Raw genomic sequence first — 23,263 nt, 5'->3', positions numbered from 1 at the left:
GTCTACGATGGGACCCGCAACGGTGTGATGGACATCAGCCTGAAGGAACCAGTAAGTGTCGCACACCCCACCTGAAGTCATATACACGCACTGTCTCTTTCTGGTGAAGGAGCGCGGAGCCCATATGGTCTAGCGTCCCTGCCTTCCTTCACGTGCATATGGAAGAGGAGAGTAAACTATTGCCAGACATCTTTGACCATAAATTATGCCCTGGGGGAACAAAGGAAGTTGGTGATAAAATTGAGCATTCATGATCCTCTCTTCCCTGACCCTCTTCTGTGTGGGAGAGTTAGGAGGCACCCATACACATTAGTTATTCTGGTTTAGACAACTTTTTGTAATATGAATTGTGGGTGGGGTTCAAACCTTACATAAAGGAATAGGATAAGTTTTGATAACCGGAGTATGATCTACAAGTGTATCTCAATAAATTAGAATATCCTCAAAAAAATAATTTATTTCAGTAATTCAATACAAAAAGGGAAATGCATATATTATATAGAGTCATTGCACACAGAGTGATCTATTTCAAGTGTTTATTTCTGTTAATATTGATGATTATGGCTTACAGCCAATGAAAACCCAAAAGCTATTATCTCCGAAAATAAGAATATTATATAAGACCAACTGAAAAAATTATTTTGAACTCAGAAATGTTGGGGCCTACTGAAAAGTCTGTACAGTAAATGTACTCATTACTTGGTTGGGGCTCATTTTGCATAAATTAGTGCACCAATGCGGCGTGGCATGGAGGCAATCTGCCTGTGGTACTGCTGAGGTGTTATGGAAGCCCAGATTGCTTTGATAGCAGCCTTCAGCTCATCTGCATTGTTGGGTCTGGTGTCTCTCATATTCCTCTTGACAATATCCCATGGATTCTCAATGGGGTTTAGGTCAGGCGAGTTTGCTGGCCAAATCAAGCACAGTGATAGTGTCCTTATTAAACCAGGTTTTGGTACTTTTGGCAGTGAGGACAGGTGCCAAGTCCTGCTGGAAAATGAAATTTCCATCTCCAAAAAGCTTGTTGTCACAGGGAAGTATAGAGTGCTCTAAAATTTCCTGGTAGACTGCTGCACTGACTTTGGTCTTGATGAAACACAGTGGACCTACACCAGTGGATGACATGGCTCCCCAAACCATCATCTCTCCACTCTTCCTCCAGACTCTGGGACCTTAATTTCCATATTAAATGCAAAATTTACTTTCATCCAAAAACAACACCTTGGACCACTGAGCAACAGTCCAGTCCTTTTTCTCAATGGCTCAGGTAAGACGCTTCTGGTGTTGTCTATTGGTCATAGGGGGCTTGACACAAGGAATGACATATGTAGCCCATGTCCTGGATACGTCTATGTGTGGTGGCTCTTGAAGCATTGACTCCAGCAACAGTCCACTGTTTGTGAATCACCCCCAAATTTTTGAATGGCCTTTTTCTACCACACTTTTTTCTTCCACTCAACTGGCCATTAATATGCTTGAATACAGCACTCTGTAAACAGCCAGCTTCTTTATCAATTACCTTTTGTGGCTTACCCTCCTTGTGGAGTGTGTCAATTACTGCTTTTTGGACATCTGTCAAGTCAGCAGTTTTCCCCATGATTGTGTAGCCTACTGAACCAGACTAAGGGACCATTTTAAACACTTGGGAAGCCTTTGCAGTTGTTTTATTGTAATTATTCTAATTTTCTGAGATAATGACTTCTGGGTTTTCATTGGCTGTAAGCCATAATCATCAACATTAACAGAAATAAACACTTGAACTAGATCACTGTTTGTATTGACTATATAATATATGCATTTTACTTTCTATATTGAATTACTTAAATTAGAATATCTTCAAAAAGTTAATTTATTGAGATGCACTTGCATATGTAAATAGAAAATAAAGACAAGCCCGGACGCCTGCCCCAAAGGGGCTCGAGGGAGGGCGAACATGACTGAGGAGGGATGCTGGGCCTGAGGGATAGGGAAGGATTAAGGTGTACTGCATTTTGAGCGGGAAAGTGTGGGGTGGAGTTATGGGGGGGTTATGGGGCCATTTGATTAGTCAATTGTAGGGTGGATATATAGGGCAGAACTGTTGAGGGGTGGGCATTTGTCACCTGGCAGACGTACGTAATCGTCCCTCCCACCCTAATTTTAGGGTCTTCTGGAGATAGTCATGGACATATGAAGAGGACTGACCTTGTCGCAGCAGTCGGCGGAAAGGATGGTCGGTATTTGAAGTCGGTGGATTGCACAAAGATCTGTGGGGGGAACCCAGAGCAGGAACAGGTTACCCCTGGTGGTGCAATGGTATACTTGGTTAAGGTGGGTGCTCAGTCACAGCGGGGCATGTCAACGTGGGTCCCCGCTGGGCTGGCTCCCAGCGGGACATTGGTTGGGCAACACTCGGCTGGGTGTCCTTGAGCCGGTGTGGTGCGGCTGAGGGCATGTGGTGGAGCTGGTGTTGCAATCATGTACAATGGACTCTTCATATACCACCCCTCGTTTGCTGGTGGTTATGTTTTGGAATATTAATATGTTTATGGATTAAATGTTATTGTTTGTTTGGTGTTAATAAACGGGACTGCTGTGGCCTTTTACATCCAATGTCACGCAGTCGTTGTGTCTTATTTTATTTTAGGTTAAAAAGCGGGAAAGGTGGGTTGGGTTATTACGGTGAGGCAATGGCCGTCAGTCAGACAGACTTTCCTAAGTCATATTGTTTTCCAATTACATATACATGTGCATCTCAATAAATTAGTGTGATGACTGAGCTTTACTGTATAGAAAGAAAGGTCAGACGTGTTCTCCCTATTTACTCTGGTCACACATGAGCATATTTCATTCTGTATTCAGACCGCAATGCCCAGTCTGGTGGTGGTCTCTTCGGCTAAACATAAAGCGTCATACACATACGAGGCTGCCAGGCTATGTTCGCATGTCCAGTAAGCATCCATTAGAATGGATCCATCAGCAATGCCTTGGCAAACAAGTTGTGCAAACACAACTTTTTTGTCCGTTTTAAAAATATTGATATTTTTTGCAGGATCCATTTTTTTAATATTGAGTCTATGGAAAATGGATCCATTAACGGATCGCTATTTATCTTCCATCTGACACTGATCCAATGAGCAAAAAACAAATCCTTTACAAATAAAATAAAAATGGATGACTAAATAGCAATCCGTTATCAGATCCATTTTCCATAGGCTCCAGTTTTAAAAAAGAACCCTGCAAAAATCGGACAAAAAAGTTGTGTTTGCACAACTTCTTTTGCCAAAGGATTGGTGTTGGATCCGTTCTAACGGATGATTACAGGACGTATGAACTTAGCCTAAGTTTGGGTCGGGAGACTCGTAGCCAGATTGACATTTTGACATTACAGTCTGAATAAGGACCGTGAAATGCGCCTGTCTGATCCCAGCCAAAGCGGAGAGTAAGGCCCTGTGCGCACTAGACGTTTTTGCTGCTTTTTTTTGCAGCGTTTTTACCGCATTTTTGTGCAGAAAACGCTGTGACATTGCTTCCCCAGCAATGTCTATGGCTTTTCAGAAGTGCTGTGTGCACACAGCGTTTTTTTGTGGCTTTTGTGGTGACCACAAAAACGCATGTCAATTATTTCTGCGTTTTTCACAGCGTTTTTCACTCATTGAATGCAGTGCACAAAAACGCAGCCAAAAACGTGGTAAAAACACACAAAAAACGCAGCGTGAAAAAAACGCCTAGTGCGCGCATAGCCTAAATGTTGACATGATTCAGATAAGGCAATTCTGCGATGTGCCACAAGGGGGAGCTGCTCTTATAGCCATGCGTCAAGTACTCCTGACCACTGCAGAATGACGGACAGTCATGACAATGTCCTCCACCAGGATTCCTGACCATTGCAACCCATCATGACGCATATGATACACTAACATGTATTGCATAATAAGTCTGGGACTTGGGGAAGTGTCTGCAGTATCTGACAGAGCAGATGCATTCCTCTGCAATGCAGCACAGATCAGCGGAGTAGATATCGGGGCCGCAGACAGTGCAATCACCCAAATGGCTCTGGTCTATTAGTAGAAAAGGTTGTGGGAACCAGACAGGACTGCAAATCACGTTCATTATGAATTAATGACAAAGTATAAAAACAAAGTACAATGTGTACTGGACCGCCGTGTATAGCATACAGTACACACACTCACTTGTGCATTGTATATACAGTGGAACCTTGGTTAACGAGAACAATCCGTTCTGGGACTGTGCTTGTTCACCAAGTTACTCGTCTAGCAAAGCAAGATTTCCCATAGGAAATCATTGCAATGCAGAAAATTCGTTCCACAACTTGTTAAATGTCCCATCCTGGTCCCCTATTGTGCCATTCCATACACGTACAAACACGCAAACACGCTTATGATGCTCACCTTACCTTACGTTCCATCGCCGGCCTCCTGGTTCTTGCAGTTCGCCGGTACAGGATGTGTATCGAGTAACTTTCGCGACCGATGCCGGAACGTCCGCTGCCAGAGCACTGACGTCAAAGGCAGGAGCTGCTTGTCTCTGATTGGTCAGCACGCTGCCTTTGAGTAGCGGCTGACAGCGGAAGTTCCTCCCTCGTCTCGATGGTTACCGATACACATCCTGTAGCGGCGAACTACAATAACCGAGATGCCAGCGATTTAACGGCAGATAAGGTGAGCATTATATGTGTGTGTGCGTGCGTGTTTGTGCATGTTTGTGTGTGTTTGTGCTGTAAGAGTGGGTCAGAGCGCGGTGAAAGTACGGAACCGGAAGTGTGTGCGGTGAGTATTTTGCTCGTATGGCAAAGCTTGCTCATAAAGTGAGTTACAAATTTACAGCAAGCTTTGCTCGTTAAGCGGCATACTCACTAACTGTGTTACTCGTTAACCGAGGTTCCACTGTATTCATAAAGGACTTATGCAATCCGCTAAACATAGGCGGCTGAACATAGTGCAAGCAGCGGCGGTGAAGGCTCAGACATCGCCTCCTGTGTATTCAGCCATCAGACAGCTGTTATGCTTGGTCAGCAGATCTGTGATAACTTGTCAGCAGGGATTTCATCACCCCAGGATCATGTGAGATAACGTCGTATGTCCTGTGCGCAGTCACCTTGGAGTTCGTCCAGCCTTGTGTCTTCAAGATATATCAGATAGTGTCCACAAGGTGGCGCTGCTTCTTCCAACCTGTGGCTCTCAAGCTGTTGCCAAACTACAACTCCCAGCAGGTCTCTTCAAGATCTCTGCTTCCTGCCACTTAATGGAAAAATCCTTGTTCACATCTAAAAAAAAACATTCCTGTCCATTTTATGAAAATTATCTCTTCCATTGGGAAGAACGCCATCTCTCTAGTGCCATCTATTGAAGGCATCTAAGGCCACGTGCACACATTGAGGATTTGGTGAGTTTACCTCAGTATTTGTAAGGCCACGTGCACACATTGAGGATTTGGTGAGTTTACCTCAGTATTTGTAAGGCCACGTGCACACATTGAGGATTTGGTGAGTTTACCTCAGTATTTGTAAGGCCACGTGCACACATTGAGGATTTGGTGAGTTTACCTCAGTATTTGTAAGGCCACGTGCACACATTGAGGATTTGGTGAGTTTACCTCAGTATTTGTAAGGCCACGTGCACACATTGAGGATTTGGTGAGTTTACCTCAGTATTTGTAAGGCCACATGCACACATTGAGGATTTGGTGAGATTTTTTTCTCAGTATTTGTGGCCACGTGCACACATTGAGGATTTGGTGAGTTTTTTACCTCAGTATTTGTAAGGCCACATGCACACATTGAGGATTTGGTGAGTTTTTTTTACCTCAGTATTTGTAAGGCCACGTGCACACATTGAGGATTTGGTGAGTTTTTTACCTCAGTATTTGTAAGGCCACATGCACACATTGAGGATTTGGTGAGATTTTTTTCTCAGTATTTGTGGCCACGTGCACACATTGAGGATTTGGTTAGTTTTTACCTCAGTTTTTGTAGCCAAAACCAGGAGTGGGACAATCAGAGGAAAAGTATAATAGAAACACATCACCACTTCTGTATTTATTACCTACTCCTGGTTTTGGCTACTAAAACTGAGGTAAAAACTCACCAAATCCTCAATGTGTGCACAAGGCCTAAAAGTCGGTGTCTGACTCTCATGTGAGGTTGGTCACATGAATTACAGTATTTAGTGTTTCTCATCTGGCGATATTACATCCTGATCACACAGATGTCATTACCAGACACAGCTCTGCACTTGTCAAACAGCCACCATGTAGATAACTTTACAGTCTGTGGATGCAAAGAATTATTTTGTTAACTGACGGACATCAGAGTTCATAAAATGGTGCAGAATCAAGACTTAAAGGGAATCTGTCTGCAGGTTTTTGCTGTTTATTTTGACAGCGGCATAAGATAGGGCACAAGAGCCCGATTCCAGTAATGTGTCACTTATTAGGCTGCGTGCTGTAGTTTTAATAGAATCAGTGTTTTAAAAGCAGGGGTTTATCATTGCCTAAATAGGTCTATTCTGACCCACGGATACATAGGACATGATGGTGCCTAAACTAGCCGTTTTCTTCCTGGACTATTTGTATTTACCATACTCACGTTTATATCGGTTCCTCGGATAGTTTAACTCAGCCACAATCTCATTGTAAGATTACTCCAGGAAAAGATGAACGTTTAACTGAAATCTTATATTGATGATAAATGTATCAGATAAAAAGAGTAATTTTCTCCAGACAGCAGGCAGCATGTTACATAAGATGGCTGGTACTAAACACTAAGAAGGGCGGGGATGTTGACATCACAGAGCTACAGGGAGGAGGAAGGGACAAAATAAAAGGAAAGTCAAACCTTCTACCTTGGAACAGAATACAATACATAGCAATGGAAACATTAAATAATTATGTTGTGGGACATGACAAGGTCTCAGGAGCAGCTAGGCTAATCTGTGTAACTCCGCTCCACCACTGATTGGCAGCTGCTGATAATTCACACTGTACACAGGAAGCTGCCAGTCAGGGGTGTGGACAGGAATATACACAGCTCAGCATTCAGAGCACTGCTACATCTACATTATATATAACAACAGGATTCTATCAAAACTACACCAAGGAGACCAGTAAGTGACACATCGTTAGAATCACGTTCTCTTGCCCTATATTATGCCGATCTCACATTATACAGCGAAAACTTGCTGATAGATTCTCTTTAAACGACTTTTCCTAACATTTAAAGTTACCACCTATCCACAGGATAGGTGATGACTTGCAGATTAGTGGAGATCCGACTGGTGGGACCCCCGCTGATCCTCAGAACAAGGCGTAGAATTTCCCCACATGGGTGGGGAATGATAGCAGATGAAATAAACATATGTCAGGGACAATAGCTGTCAGCTGAGCCTAGTGACAGCTAAGCTTCCACCCCCTCCCAATTCTGCCCCTGTATGGTAGGGGGCTGTATAACACATGCTTCCTTATGTAACGGTGTGCCAGGGGTGCCTCCGGCCTTGTAGTCGTGGCCCTAGCTGACAGGCTTACCCCTGGCGTCGCCGTCACTGGGGGGACAGGAGGTGCCTTTGTGGGGCAGAGTGTGGTGGTGCAGGTGTTGTCCGGCGCACAAATACTCTTCAGGCGTGGATCAATGCAAACAACAAACATCTTTTATTCTCCGCAGTTCTTCACACTTGGCAGTAATAAAGCACAATGCTATGGCGCTTCCTTCAGCTGAGGGGGAGTCTACTATAGCGTTCCCTCAAGTGGGCGACGTGCCTGACTACTTCACTTCGCCCGGCTCCCACTTCTGGCTACCCACAGCCCGGACCCACACCGGACTGCTTCACCCTACGAGGTTCCGCCCGCTCCTGTCTTCTCCGGCTCCCTTGTATTTCAGCTGCCACACTCTGCCCCTGGCTGTTCCTTCCTCTTCTCTGTCCCAGAGCTCACTGCCTGTCTCACACACTTTCTTCCCTCCTAACCTGCCGGCTCCTCCTCCCTACTGTGGTGACAGCCGTCCCACCCGGCCACTAGGGGGTACCCTGACAACAACATACATACATACAATATAAGACATTTTTATTAATAACGTTTCCGGGTTAACTAGGCTTCTTGGTGAGGGGTCTACCCACCCCTTACACTTACATCCTTACAGTATGATCTGGTCCTCTGCTCTTTATCAGCTTTATACCATAGAATGTCCTTCTATAGATGCGGGCAATATGATCCCGCTCAGTCTCGTACATGTATGTAGACCATTCCAGAAAACAAACCTAAAGGTCACAGGGGTCACGCTCTGTCCCTCACTTATATCCGGAGTACCCCTATAATGTCATGAAATTACTAGTGAATATCACAGACATGAAAGCCATGTTCTTATTAAAAACGTCCATATAGATTTTCAATACTTTTCAAGTCAATGCTTTGTCCTGCTCCAGTAGAGTGATGATAACTTTATCATGGACTCCTTGCCACAGCATTTCTCCTTCAAAGTCCAGCCGTCCATGCTTCCTAGCCCTCAGGAGGATCCCAACCACCTTATCCGAGATTCGCACATATCTATCAAACAACCTCCCAAATGTCACCCTGATCCGGCCGTCTCTGCCTCGAACACCCATGTCCCGTATGACGAGGCACATTTCATCAATCTCCTTGTGGACGTGCTGAAGAGCCCTCTTGCCCCTTTGCTCCGTCTTGCTACCTTCCTCTGGTCTCCCGTAGCCTTTTTCCCCCTTGCGGAGACGGACGTCCATGGCGTGCTGGTGGTCAAAGTCATCGCTGAATGGGTTAAGCTTCTGCTTCTCCACGTGCTCCTCAGAGCGGAGCTGCCATTCCTTCCTCAGGTCAGATATGGTTATAATTTTTATCTGTGTAGAGAGAAGATTTACATTTCAGGTCCAGAAAAGACAACAAGGTTCATGATAGTGTGGCGCCCCAGGACCTGGTCGCCACAACAGCATTGCCCTCCCAAAAGGGTTAATACTGAGCCTGGAGGTAATTGGGAGATCTATTGGCCAGTAAGTTAACACTCAACACAGTTCTCCCTCCGGCCAGCAGGGGGAGCTCTGAACCTGGAACTTCAGGGAGCATTCCTTAAGTCTGGCTGGAAGGAGGAAGTGGTAGTTAGTCTGGAGACAGGAGTGAAAGAGTGCAGACGCAGGGTAGTGCTGCCTTGTGAAACTGGGGCCTAGAGCTTGGATAGCTTGGCCCAGTGAAGCAAGGGGAGCAGAGAGGCACAGCAGAGACTCGGACATCGGAGTCTGTAGTTGCCAGGGCATAAAATCCATCCCTGGTAGCTGAATCCGGAGGGCAGGAGAGCTGCAAGCCCCCTGTCCCAGAAGCAATCTGAAGGTACAACTGCATCCCAAGGGCCTGGTGTGGGCTCCAGCAGAGAAGCACCAGAGAGGGCCTGCGCAGTCTACCACACAGAAAAGGGGACGAACAACAAGTCCCAGCAGCAAGAGGGCAATTGCAAACCTAAAGTGCAGTGTCCTAAAACAGCAGAGAAAGATTAAGGAGTAGGCCTCATACTCAACTGGCCAAAGATCACCCCAGGCACTTCCAGGCCGGCCGGATCATCTTTACCATCTGTGACGGTCTCCCTGGACTAAGTTTCTGCCGAGTAAAAGAGGAGAAGGTAAAGAGACTACTGTTTGTGCCTGTTTCTTTCATTGCTTGTCGGCCCTGCACCGTGTTAGTCACACAGCACCATAGACTTCCACAAGCACCAACTGTGCCCCGGGCATTGCTCCACCTGTGGGGAGCAGTACCACCATTGCTGCTATAACATCATCCCGGTGGCCTCACACAGCAGCGGCGGCTTAATAGCCGCAGACCACAGGTGGCGTCACGAATACAAACTTAAAGTCATCCGCCACATATTCAACTGACACCCACCAGGGCCACGGAGCCGGGCCCAGCCACCACTGACTACCACCGGACTAGTCCGGCACCGGGTGTCCCATAGCCCTGGGGTGGGCGAGTCAACTTTTGGCGTCACGAACAGGATTTCGTGCCCGGTCACACCGGGTACTGTGCGCCTGCAGGAATTGTGCTTAAAAGACTGTGTACTGTCTGTAAACCGCCGCCGCCATTAGCCTCGCCGAGCGCAGGAAGAAGGGGGGCGTGCCTGAAAAAGAGCGCGAAGGGAGCGCGCCATCAGAGCAGAGCGCTGTTAACCCCGCGCGACCCAGAAGGAAATTTGAAAAGTGAACGGAGCCTGGTAAGGTTCACTAAGGGGGAGGAAGATGTCCGACTCAGAGGGAGAGCAGGTGGCTGCCATCGCCCAAGGCGCCGCAGCACCGGCCGAAGCAGTCCCAGTCACCGTCGCCCCGGCCCCCACTGTAGCGCCGGTAATGCCGATCACCATGCCGTACATACCGGGAGCAGAATGGCTGCCGCAGTACTCCGGGGAGTCCCATACCTTGAGTGACTTCAGAGAAAGCCTGCACAGCTTATTCCGGGTGTATCCGCTGACTGAGAGCCAGAAGGTGGGCATAGTAATGGGACAGCTAGCCGGCGCAGCCCAGCGTGAAGCGAAGTCCTGGCCTGATACAGATAAAGGGACAGCAGCCCAGATACTGGCCAAGCTAAAGAGTACGTTTGACACCCGCACCGCAGCAGAGATAAAGATGAGATTCTTTGGGTGCAAGCAGCGGGCCACAGACAGCATAAGGGACTATGCCTTAAACTTGCAGGAGGCCCTGAAAGCAGTTAAACAGGTGGATCCAGAGAGTGTACGTGAAGAAGACAAACTCCTAACTGAGCAGTTCATAGAGGGGCTCCTGTCAGATGCCCACAGGACCCAGCTGCGTATCCTGGTCCTGCAGAACCCTGCTCTGGACTTTGCCAAGTTTAAGGACCAGGCCATCAGGGTACTGAGAGAATCTACACCGAATGACCCAGTACCCCTCCGGCCTCTTGCTATCACGTACCCCGGGGTGGTGCCTGCAACACGAGCCACTGCAGGGGCTGAGGCGCAGTCCCTGGATAAGGATCCCACTGCAGAGCTCAGACAGCAGTTCCAGGAGCTGACCAAGACTGTGGCTGCCCTTGCCAAGACCGTGCAGTCTCTACAAATGACCCCCTCGCCTGCAAAAATCGAGTTGGCCTCCAGCCCAGAGGACGTCCCATGGATGCGACAGAGGAGGATTCCGCCGACCCGAGGCAGAGACACAGACCGGTATGATTCAACAGGACAACCGATCTGCCGCCACTGCAACCAGGCGGGCCACATTGCACGACGCTGTCCTTTAAATGGGCTGAGCCTGGGGCCAGGAGCCAACCCCCAGGTGTAAGGAAGCCCGGCTCAAACCCCAGCCGCAGCAAGTATGTGGGAGGACGACCGGTCCTTCCCATTGTGCTGGATGGGATCCCTTTGAATGCCCTCCTGGATACGGGGTCCCAGGTAACAACCATCCCCCACAAACTGTACAAAAGATATTGGGCTGATTCAGACATTGACTATGGCCCAGATGATGATTTAACAATTGTGGCCAGTAATGGTCAGCCCTTACCTCAAATTGGGTACAAAGAAGTAACCATTAAAGTGGGGCGGGTGGAATTGCCATGTCAGGGGATGATAATTGTAGATATTGATCGCAAAGAATCTGACCCACTGCTAACCATTGGTACAAATGTGATAGAAAATTGTATTGCCGAAGTGATAATTTTGTTGCAACAGGCGTCTGAAACTGCCAGCTCCGGGCAGCAGCGTGTCCTACAGAGGGAGATCAGAGCCCTGATGAGGAGGCAGCAGGTAGAGCTGGCCGGAGGAGAAATTGGCAGTGTGAGGGTAAGTGACCCCCTCCCCATTGTAATACCCCCAAGAAGTGAAATGTTGATATGGTGTCGGGCAGCAATAGGCCTCAAGGGTCAGGATTACCATGCCTTGGTAGAACCGGTGTATTCAGACAGTAGGCCTGGAGTCCTGATAGCCAGAGGGGTAGCGGACGTCCGCAAGGGGAGAGTGCCCGTCCGTGTCTTGAATTGTGGGGAGGAGGAGGCCAAATTGCCCCGGTACGCCACTGTAGCAAAACTGTACACTGTCAGCAACAATACCATTAAAGCAGTGGAACCCTTGATCCCGTCCGACCAGGCGGAAGACAATGGCTCCAAGGGGCAGCCGGAAGACTGGTGCCAAAAATTACATGTAGGCACCGACTCCACCCCCTCGCACCAAAAGCATGGGGTTTACCGGGTAGTACAGGAGTACGAGCGGGTCTTCAGCAAACACCCCCTAGATTTTGGGCAGGTGAAAGGGGTTAAACATCAAATCCCCACGGGTGATCATCATCCCATTAAAGAGAGATACCGCCCTGTACCCCCCGCACAGTATCAGTGTGCCAAGGAAATGTTACGGGAAATGAAGGAGGCTGGGGTTATCAGAGATAGTTGTAGCCCCTGGGCAGCTCCACTAGTGCTCGTAAAGAAAAAAGATGGTACGATGAGAATGTGTGTAGATTACAGGCAAATTAACCGCATTACACATAAAGATGCTTATCCACTGCCCAGAATAGAGGAGTCACTAACAGCCTTAAAGTCAGCTAACTATTTCTCCACCTTGGATCTCACCAGTGGGTATTGGCAGGTTCCCGTGGCAGAGGCGGACAAGGAGAAGACTGCATTCACGACACCAATGGGCCTCTGTGAGTTCAATTGTATGCCATTCGGGCTCTGCAACGCCCCAGGGACATTCCAAAGGTTGATGGAGTGCTGCTTGGGCCACCACAACTTTGAAACCGTGCTGTTGTACCTGGATGACGTCATAGTCTACTCCAAGACTTATGAGGACCACCTGAAGCACTTAGCAGAAGTGTTTGAATCCTTGTCGAAATATGGCCTGAAGATCAAGCCGTCCAAATGTCACCTCTTGAAGCCAAAGGTACAGTACCTGGGTCATGTGGTCAGCGCAGAAGGTGTGGCACCTGATCCGGAGAAAGTCACTGTAATCAAGGACTGGCCAAGACCCACCACAGTGAAGGAGGTGCGGCAGTTCCTTGGACTGGTGGGCTACTACCGAAGGTTCATTGATGGTTTCACCAAGATAGCAGCGCCCCTTCAAGATCTCCTGGTGGGCCAGCCAAAGCAGGCTAAGAAGCAGAGCCCTCCATTTGAATGGAGCAGCCAACTGGAAACATCCTTTGTCCGGCTGAAAGGGGCTCTCACGGGAGAAGAAATTCTGGCCTACCCTGACTACAGCCAACCGTTTGTACTGTATACAGACGCCAGCAACGTGGGACTGGGAGCAGTTCTGTCCCAGGTACAGGGAGGCAGAGAGAGGGTGATAGCGTACGCCAGTAGGAAGCTTCGGCCCACAGAAAGGAATCCAGAAAACTACAGTTCCTTCAAGCTGGAGTTCCTCGCTATTGTTTGGGCAGTGACTGAACGCTTCAAGCACTATCTGGCATCGGCCAAGTTCACCATCTTCACGGACAACAATCCGTTGACACACCTGGCAACAGCCAAGTTAGGTGCGATGGAACAGCGATGGATGGCCCGGCTGTCTAACTTTGACTTTACCATCAAGTATCGGGCTGGCAAGAAGAATAACAATGCTGATGCGCTGTCCAGAATGCCTCACTTGCCCGAGTCTGGAGAAGACATGGATGAACTCGAAGAGATAGAGTTACCGGCTTTCCATCACCAAGGTGTGTCCCAGTGTGAGCATGCTGTGGGAGTGAAGCGCTCAAGCCAGCACGGGGTCTCGGTCAACCCCTTACTCCACCATAATTGGGAAGAAACACAGAACGGTGACCCGGCCGTGCGATTGGTCAAAGAGAAGCTAGCGCAAGCTGAGACCCATCTTGGCCCAGACGCTCCAGAGGAAGCCCAGCAGCTGTGGAAGGAGAGGGGACGACTGTTCACCTACCAAGGCAAGCTCTGCAAGAGATATGTCAACTATCGAACAAATGAACTTGTCTGGCAGATAGTGGTTCCGCAGAGAGATGCTCCAATGGTCCTAGCAGCGTATCATGATAACGCAGGACACTTCGGGTGGAAGAAGTTGGAGGCCCTACTCCGTGATCGGTTCTATTGGGTGCACATGAGAAAGATGATCGAGAAGTGGTGCCGAGACTGTGGCCCGTGTAACCTGAGGCGGAAAGACGATGCCAGCCAAAGGTCTCCCTTGCAGCCAATTGTCACAAAGCAGCCCCTGGAGTTGGTGGCCCTGGACCACGTGAAGTTAACACCAAGCCGGTCAGGCTATGTGTACGCCCTCACCATTGTGGACCATTACTCTCGTTTCCTGGTAGTAGTGCCTGTGAAGGACCAGACAGCCAGGACAGCAGCTAGAGCGTTCCAGGCATCCTTTTGCCGACCTCACGGCTATCCGGAAAGGGTACTGACTGATCAGGGTCCTGCATTCGAGGCTGAAGTGTTCCAAGAGTTCTGTAACATGTACGGTTGTAAGAAAATCCGAACCACACCGTACCACCCCCAAACCAATGGACTGTGCGAGAAAATGAACCATGTGGTTATTGATATGCTGAAGACCCTACCGCTGGAGGAAAGGAACCAATGGCCAGAAAAGTTGCCAGATCTGGTAGACCTGTACAACCACATCCCAGTGAATTCGACCAACTGCAGCCCCGCTTACCTGATGCGAGCCAGACCAGGCAAGTTGCCTGTAGACTTTGAGATGGGGACTGTGTCGCCTGAGGCGGTTCAAGAAATAGAGGATTGGGATACAGAACGACAGCAGCGGTACCGTAAGGTCCAGGAGTGCGTAGAGAGGAGCCTGTCTCAAGCAAGAACGAGACAAGAACAGCATTACAATCAAACAGCCCCAGCAACTCCCTTAGCACCTGGAGAACAAGTCCTCAAGAAGAAGCGGAAGGCGCATAAATTGGATAATCAGTGGGAAAGCGAGCCCTACACCATTATCCCCTCCAACTTTGACAATAGTAAGGTATGCCTCATAAGCAAAGATGAAGGCAAGACCTATCAAGCAATTTCCCGAGACCGCCTGAAAGCGTGCCCTGAACGGTGCAGAATCCAAAGAGAAATGGAAGGAGTACAAGGAAGTCCCCAAAGTCAAGAGAAAGAAGGGGAGATGATTCAAACCATCCTTGGAAAGTTCCCCAAAACTTGGACCCGAATAAACAATGCCATAGTGGTACCAGTTTTGACGTTTCCGCAGTTGGTCGAGCCAGAAACGGAAAAGGTTCCGGATCCACCTAAAGAATCGTCCGCTCCAGCACGAGATGACACGCCAGCAGTGGAACAGGAGGATCAACCCCCTGTCAGTGGTGAACCTGTCATACCCTTGGCGACTCTTAGATCACAAAGGCAACCATCACGCTTACCTATGGGGGTTAGGCCCACCTGTAGTGCTGAGATAGAAGACGCACCACGTAGTCAGGGGCAAACACCAGAGCTACGTAGGTCCCAGCGCAGCACTCGGGGACAACCCCCTCTAAGGTATAGGGAGTCAACTGTATAAGGGAAAGAGTACTTATTAGAATGTAAAAAGTTATGCAAAATGTCTGTCATGTTGTGTACAAAATGTTTTCTTTTTCTTTGATTGCGAAAATGGACAATTGGGCCACTGGACTATGGGTGGCCAACACCTAAATTGTTCATAGTTAGCACCAGTGTGCTCAACACCCCTGAAGAAAAACCTGTCCGGCGTGCATAGAGTGGGGTCATCAATGCTCTGACGCACGCCCAGAGCCTACGTTGGGGGTTTGAACGCGGCGGGTCCCCCATGGAGCAGTGTAATGGACACCCGGCAGGGAGCCACACTGGACTCTTATAGTAATGTTTAAGGTTGTAACGTTAAAGTATTTGCGCCTCCCATAATGGGATGAAATGTTCTAACATGTCATGTTTGTTTCTACAGTCCGGGAGTACTGAATTTAACTAAGGGGGAGTGTGGCGCCCCAGGACCTGGTCGCCACAACAGCATTGCCCTCCCAAAAGGGTTAATGCTGAGCCTGGAGGTAATTGGGAGATCTATTGGCCAGTAAGTTAACACTCAACACAGTTCTCCCTCCGGCCAGCAGGGGGAGCTCTGAACCTGGAACTTCAGGGAGCATTCCTTAAGTCTGGCTGGAAGGAGGAAGTGGTAGTTAGTCTGGAGACAGGAGTGAAAGAGTGCAGACGCAGGGTAGTGCTGCCTTGTGAAACTGGGGCCTAGAGCTTGGATAGCTTGGCCCAGTGAAGCAAGGGGAGCAGAGAGGCACAGCAGAGACTCGGACATCGGAGTCTGTAGTTGCCAGGGCATAAAATCCATCCCTGGTAGCTGAATCCGGAGGGCAGGAGAGCTGCAAGCCCCCTGTCCCAGAAGCAATCTGAAGGTACAACTGCATCCCAAGGGCCTGGTGTGGGCTCCAGCAGAGAAGCACCAGAGAGGGCCTGCGCAGTCTACCACACAGAAAAGGGGACGAACAACAAGTCCCAGCAGCAAGAGGGCAATTGCAAACCTAAAGTGCAGTGTCCTAAAACAGCAGAGAAAGATTAAGGAGTAGGCCTCATACTCAACTGGCCAAAGATCACCCCAGGCACTTCCAGGCCGGCCGGATCATCTTTACCATCTGTGACGGTCTCCCTGGACTAAGTTTCTGCCGAGTAAAAGAGGAGAAGGTAAAGAGACTACTGTTTGTGCCTGTTTCTTTCATTGCTTGTCGGCCCTGCACCGTGTTAGTCACACAGCACCATAGACTTCCACAAGCACCAACTGTGCCCCGGGCATTGCTCCACCTGTGGGGAGCAGTACCACCATTGCTGCTATAACATCATCCCGGTGGCCTCACACAGCAGCGGCGGCTTAATAGCCGCAGACCACAGGTGGCGTCACGAATACAAACTTAAAGTCATCCGCCACATATTCAACTGACACCCACCAGGGCCACGGAGCCGGGCCCAGCCACCACTGACTACCACCGGACTAGTCCGGCACCGGGTGTCCCATAGCCCTGGGGTGGGCGAGTCAATGCCAAAAGACAATTAGCCACAAAAAGGTGACATTTAGAAAGAGTGTTGGGTACATCCAAAATGTATCTAAATTAGTCGTGCGTATTTATACACTGGAGCGGTCACAGGATGGTGTTCTGGGAAAATGGGCTTCAATATTACTCATCTACCGTAGTACTGGTTTTTGTCAGATGATGCTTTGTTCTCCAGTCAGGGGTCATGATCCTTTTAGATTGGCCTACCCACAGTATCACTAAGTATACTGCGACTGACTACATGGAAGGAATGTATCATCAGAAAATGACATTATTTACATCTTTGTTTTATATATTTGGCAATTTCTTTTTTTTATTTCCAATTAGTAATCGTGCGGTTTTCACACTGGCCAGTAGGACTATTTCAAACTCCTACTTTCTCTCCTTTTAGTTTACAGCAGATTCCCTATCATCAGAGGCTGGAATACAATGACAGGTAACACCTCTATATACAGCTGATTACATCTGAAGAGTTTACAGCAGATTTATTATCATCAGAGGCAGGAATACAATGACAGGTAACACTTCAGTATACAGCTGATAATACCAGAAGAGTTTACTGCAGCTTCCTTATCATCAGAGTCAGGAAAACAATGACAGCTAAAGACCCCTTTACACACCGCAACACCGCTGGCGATATCGCTGTAACGTCACCGGTTTTGTGACGAAATAGCGACCTCCTCAGCGACATTGCAGTGTGTGGCACGCATCAGCGACCTGGCCCCTGCTGTGAGGTCACTGATTGCTACAAATATTTCAGGAACATTTTTTGGTCCTTTATTTCCCGCTGCGCAGCATGCATCGGTGTGTTTGACACTATTACAACGATATTGTTAGCGACTTAGAAACCAGCGTTCCCTTTGAAATAGCTGCTGTGGCACGTCCCCAACGACCAGCGAGGTCGTTCTGCAGGTCCGTATTGCTGCTGCGTCGATGGCCAGATCTGCCTGTTTGACAGCTCACCAGAGACTTTCCAGTGATCCCACTAGGGATCGCTGATGGGATCGCTAGAAAGTCTCAGTGTGTAAAAGGGTCTTTACACCACAATATATAGTTGATCACACTGGCTCCACCAATCACATCAGGCGATATCACTGCTCCCCCTTCCCTTCACAATGACCTTTGCACACGCTCATTAGATGCTTCTTTGCAAGAGATAAGGTCAGACTCTGATCATTGCAGCTAACAAACATGTCAATTTCCTGATACAACAGGAGGTTAGAGTCTAAAATAGCCCCAGTGGCCAGTATGAAAATTGCTACATTTCTAATTATTATTTTTATAAAAATTGGGATATTGAAAAAAATGACCAATTTTATTTTCTAATTAAATGTAGCACAAAAAATAGCCTTTAATAGCCTGTTTAGACATGACAACCACATTTCCATGTGCACAGAAACATCGATAATACGATCGTACTGTGAGCATATGTGACGCCTGGACTAGTCAGGTCATCCCAGGTAGTCACACACACAAACACCCCCCTCCCCGAGTAGGTGACAGCAGCCAACTAAGAAACCCTTGTCACCACCCTCCAGGTTTGATATCCACACCAGGGGGCGGAGCCCACCGAGGAGTTCACAGGACTGGAGGTGGGAAAAAGACACAAGTTCTAGAGCGGTGTGGAGAGTAGCCTTGACAGTGAAGGAGGGAGGTTGAGTTCAAGGGCAGACCAGGCCTGCCAACAGTCTAATCAGGTGGCTGGGTTGGAGCCCAGTCACCTTTGGCAAGGAGGCAGACGGTGGTGGCCGCCTGCAGGAGCTGGGATTACAGCCGGTGGAACCGTAGGGACTGGGGTCGGGTGGTGGCCCGCCGGTACCGAACCGAGGAGCCGATTGGAAACCGGAGCACCAGGAGGGGTACTCAGACCCAGTACAAAGCCCCGAACTGACAGGGCCGAGTCAAATCAACTGATTGAGGACTGGACTTAAGGACCCACACAAGACCCGTTAGAAGACAACAGCCCAAACATACAGGGTAAAGCCACCGCCAAGGCATAGAGACCCAAAGGGCCAGCGTCTGCGGGCAAACAGGGCTCTTCCGACAATCAGCCAGCCAGGGAGCGGACTACCGTTGCTTAGGCATAGGAGTCAAACATTCATATAGCAAGGTGCAGGAGAAAGGCGGAAACCACCAACCCGTTTAGGGAGAAGCTGCAGACGGCTGCGGGCCCCATTCATCATCCCGTTTGGTTTACCAGAGACTCCAGTGTATTGTGTCATAGTGAGTACACCAGTGCCTTCGGGCCGCGCACTGCACCAGCATACGCCCGCACCCGCTCCCACGCTTCCGCACCTCCCCCAGGCCCCCGGGACCATCACTCCCCTACCCACGGAGGGGTCAACACCAAGCTGCGCAACACCGTCCCCGGGAGGCCTAGTTAATGGCAGCGGTGGTGTCCATCTATTCACCACAACCCGTGGGTGGCGTCACGAACTTACATCCCAAACCAAACCACCGCGGCCCCAGCCGTGGAACTTCCAGTCAAGTCCCTGCATGTAGCGCCAACCCCCTTGCAGAGCAACGTGACCCCCGGGTTCGTGAGGAGCTCGAGCCACCACCCACCGTACGAGCACGGATCCGAGCGGCTCAGCGGCCGCAGCCGAGCCCGAGGGGCCGTACACATAGAGTACAATCATTTTTATGCAAGAAGTAAAAATCATTTCACTCAAGAAAAGGACTTATTGCTCGTTCTTCTGGTGATTGAGAGCCCGTTTACACAGCTTGATAATAGGGAAACAAATGTTTTAAGGCTGTGCACATTTTGCATTTGTGCTCCAGTTTTTGTACAATTTTTAGTGCAGACTTGTCACAAAACCCTAAGGGTTTCGTTGTACCAGTAAAGTGAAGACGAGTCCTGAAGTCTCATGCACATGTGGTGCCCCTCGGCTTCAGGTGCCACAGGGTATTACACCACTTTTCTGGGCTAATATCTATCCTGGGTCAGGAGGGGGTTGACTGCCGGTGCCTTCACAAAAGACACACAAACAACAGTAAGGTGCTCTTCCCACAGGGGGTTGTACTAAGGCAGACAGGGTAGCCAGCCATCACGAAGCATGGGACTTTCCCCAGTCGCTAGGACAACCGCTGGGAGCGGGCACCACATGGGATAGAACTAGGCGCAACCAACACAGTTACAGCAGAACCTTCCCGGGCACAGCTTGGGATAACACCTAGCACTGACAACTGGAGTTAGTGTTTCTCTCTCGTCGTGGGCCTTGGAGCAGGCTTGGCTCGGGTTCAGGATAGCAACCGAGGGACACTTCACTAAAAGACTGTCACGTTCATTGGCGGTGACGGCCGACTATCTGGGATCAGCTGGAGCCCATCGTGGCGGAGATCGGTACTCTGGGGTAGCGCCTGAACTACTTGTGAGTAAAAGAATTGGAACCGCTGCCCCTGTTTGTGCCTCTCCTTTACTGGTGCCATCGCCCAATGCTGCGGCGCCAACGGGGACTACCACTACCCCCGTCCGTCCTCCATCATCCTCCAGGGATAATCCCGCACCGCCTGTGGGGAGCGACACCATCCCAGCTGCGACCCTCACCATCAGCCCCGGACAGCAGCACCCGCAGCGGCGGCCCATCCCTGGCCGTGTACCACAGATGGCGTCACGATCATAAAAGACTTTGCTAACTGTCACTACCACCACCATCCTCCATCCTGACTCCCGTCCACCGCCTTTCCTCACCTCCTATATGCCTCGGGGTAACGGAACCAGGCCAGGCCACCCCGTGACATTGCAGAAGATCTGCATCCCCAGCCCGGCAACGTGTACGTTAAAACACCTGCCACGTGAGGCGCTACACACACGTTGGGTATTTTCGCATTGCATTTAGTGCAGATTTACATCTGAGGTATGTCAATTCTTTCAGCATTTTTTCTGCAGATTTCACCCATTCTAATGAATGAGAAAAATCTGTGACCTACTGAGTGCTAATTCAGAGACAGACTAGCAGGATTTAATCACTGCTAGTCTGCTTGTTAGGTTCCTTTGATCACCTGCTGTGGGGAAGCCAATAACATCTGCTCCCCTCCTATATATGCTGGCTGGATCCTTCCACCTATGCCAGCTATAGTTTTTCTTAGTTGGTCTGGGGAGGTGTGGTGATGCAGACTATCTGGTGTGATACTTGTTCCTGTTTGTGGTTGTGTAGTTAACCATTATATCTTTTTGTTGCTACCTTCCTGCTCTTGTTTATATCCCGAGTCTCACTTTGTCTAGTCCTGTGTATGTGCAGTGTGTCAAAGTTTTGTTTTTTTCCTTGTCTGTCCTTATCTGTTTATCGTCTCTCTCCTGCCCCGTTCCTTACTCGGGGGAGGAAGGTATTAGAGTAGTATTCCTCAGGAGTATAAAAAGGCACGGGACTCTGGCGTCTCCACTATTAGGAGTAATGGTAATCCAGAGGAGAGGGATAGCCTAGGGTTCCCTAGCATAAGGGACAGCATAGGAGTCCCCTGTCCCTTGCTATCCCGAAGTAACATTGTGACAACTGACTTCTAAGCTAGTAAGATACTGTCATGTATTAAGAGGCTTGGACATGTGGGACAGGGACATAATACTGCTTCTTTGCACAGCATTAGAGCGCCATCATCTGGAATAATCAGTTCAGTTCTGGGCATAGAAAGGAGAAAAATTACATAGAAGAAATACAAATTATATTAATCTGTGTAATAATCTACTTTTAAATAATTAGACATTATGGGCAGTTGATAGGAACATGTCAGGGTAGTCCTCGATTTATATTTATGCATGAGTTGGGGATATTTCACAAACCCATTTCAAATAGAAAGCTTCGCCAGTACCCAATATTTTTAGGAACCTTCTAAATATCAGAACATATTCTCTCAAGACAGGGTGTGAAACAAAAGCAGTCGTCCATGCTAAAGGGGGCGCCGCTGCACCTGAACTCTGGTTTCTGAGGCTACTGTACCTACAAAAGGTAGGAGAGGGACTCCTGTAAAATGTCAAAATGGGGCCATCAAGCTAAGTTGTGTTAGACAAGGCCAATGTCTCATTGTAATCTGAAAATATCGATGACCATTACCCCCAAATGGGGTCCACATGTGTACTTTGCATTTAAAGTCAAAACTTCTTACCTTGGACAGAACTGCCTTTCTCCGTTCTTCAACTTCAGATCTTTGCCTTCTGGTATCGTCATTACTGTCGGACTCTATAACCTTTTTATCCATAGTTGTAGAGTCTTCAATTTTGAGTCCAACCAAACTCATCTCCAGGGGTTCAGAGAGCTCTAATGAGCTGGTCAGTCATAAAAGAGTGTGAAACAGAGTACTACACTGATGGATGGGTTACAGTATTCTGGCTGTGTCCTCTGTAGATCTGAGGTATGACCATATAGTGCCACCTCTTATGTCCTACCTATAGGCGACTGCTCTACAGAGTACGGCCATGGCAGCAGCTCTTTATAGATGAATAGTGATCCCTGTGGAATGAGAAGCATCCTGTGTTCTGTCATTCTAAACTTACTCAGTAACAGATGGGACACGAGGAGAAGCTTTACTTCACAGAGGCGCTAAAGTCTTACATCTTCCTGATCATGTGTTCTCTGTATAATTAATGAGGAATGCATGAGCTGTTAATGGAAATCCATCACTAAGATATCCTGCACTGAATAGCATGCAACACAGATGAATGAGCAAGAAAGGCTAGCCTCAACTACTCTAGCTGACATTGTGTCTGCAATATTGTGATAGTTACGTATGTTGTTAGAAATATTGGTGGTATTATAGTAGTTATATTCTTGTACATACAGTAAGAGCAGTATTATAGTAGTTATATTCTTGTATGTAGAGGCAGTAGTATAGTAGTTATATTCTTCTATGTAGAGGCAATATTATAGTAGTTATATTCTTCTATGTAGAGACAGTATTATAGCAGTTATATTATTGTACATAAGGGCAGTATTATAGTAGTTATATTATTGTACATAGGGGCAGTATTATAGTAGTTATATTCTTGTACATAAGAGCAGCATTCCAGTAGTTATATTCTTATACATAGGGGGCAGTATTATAGTAGTTATATTCTTGTACATAGGAGCAGCATTACAGTTATATTCTTGTATGTAGAGGTAGTATTTTAGTAGTTCTATTCTTGCACATAGGAGCAGCATTATAGGTGTTATATTCCTGTATGTAGAGGCAGTATTATAGTAGTTATATTCTTGTATATAAAGGGCAGTATTATAGTAGTTATATTCTTGTATATAAAGGGCAGTATTATAGTAGTTATATTACTGTACATAGGGGTCAGTATTATAGTAGTGTAAAAAAAGGATCCAGCTCTGATAATTCCCATAGATGCTCAAACTTTA

General features: G+C 48.2%; 1 protein-coding gene across 1 annotated transcript; it reads right to left on the bottom strand.

The window, feature by feature from the left end:
• Window positions 1-7,645: 7,645 nt before the first annotated feature.
• On the bottom strand, window positions 7,646-22,354 carry LOC142310300 (actin-binding Rho-activating protein-like). Its single transcript, XM_075347813.1, has 2 exons — window positions 22,029-22,354; window positions 7,646-8,843 (listed from the first exon to the last, which is right to left on the bottom strand). The coding sequence occupies exons 1-2, from the start codon at window positions 22,158-22,160 to the stop codon at window positions 8,388-8,390; spliced, it is 588 nt and encodes a 195-aa protein (XP_075203928.1). The 5' UTR covers window positions 22,161-22,354; the 3' UTR covers window positions 7,646-8,387.
• Window positions 22,355-23,263: the final 909 nt, after the last annotated feature.

This window comes from Anomaloglossus baeobatrachus, chromosome 5 (assembly GCF_048569485.1).
Source record: "Anomaloglossus baeobatrachus isolate aAnoBae1 chromosome 5, aAnoBae1.hap1, whole genome shotgun sequence".
Lineage (NCBI taxonomy): Eukaryota > Metazoa > Chordata > Amphibia > Anura > Aromobatidae > Anomaloglossus > Anomaloglossus baeobatrachus.
Note: the sequence above shows the minus strand (reverse complement) of the source record. Positions and strands in the feature narration are given on the sequence as shown.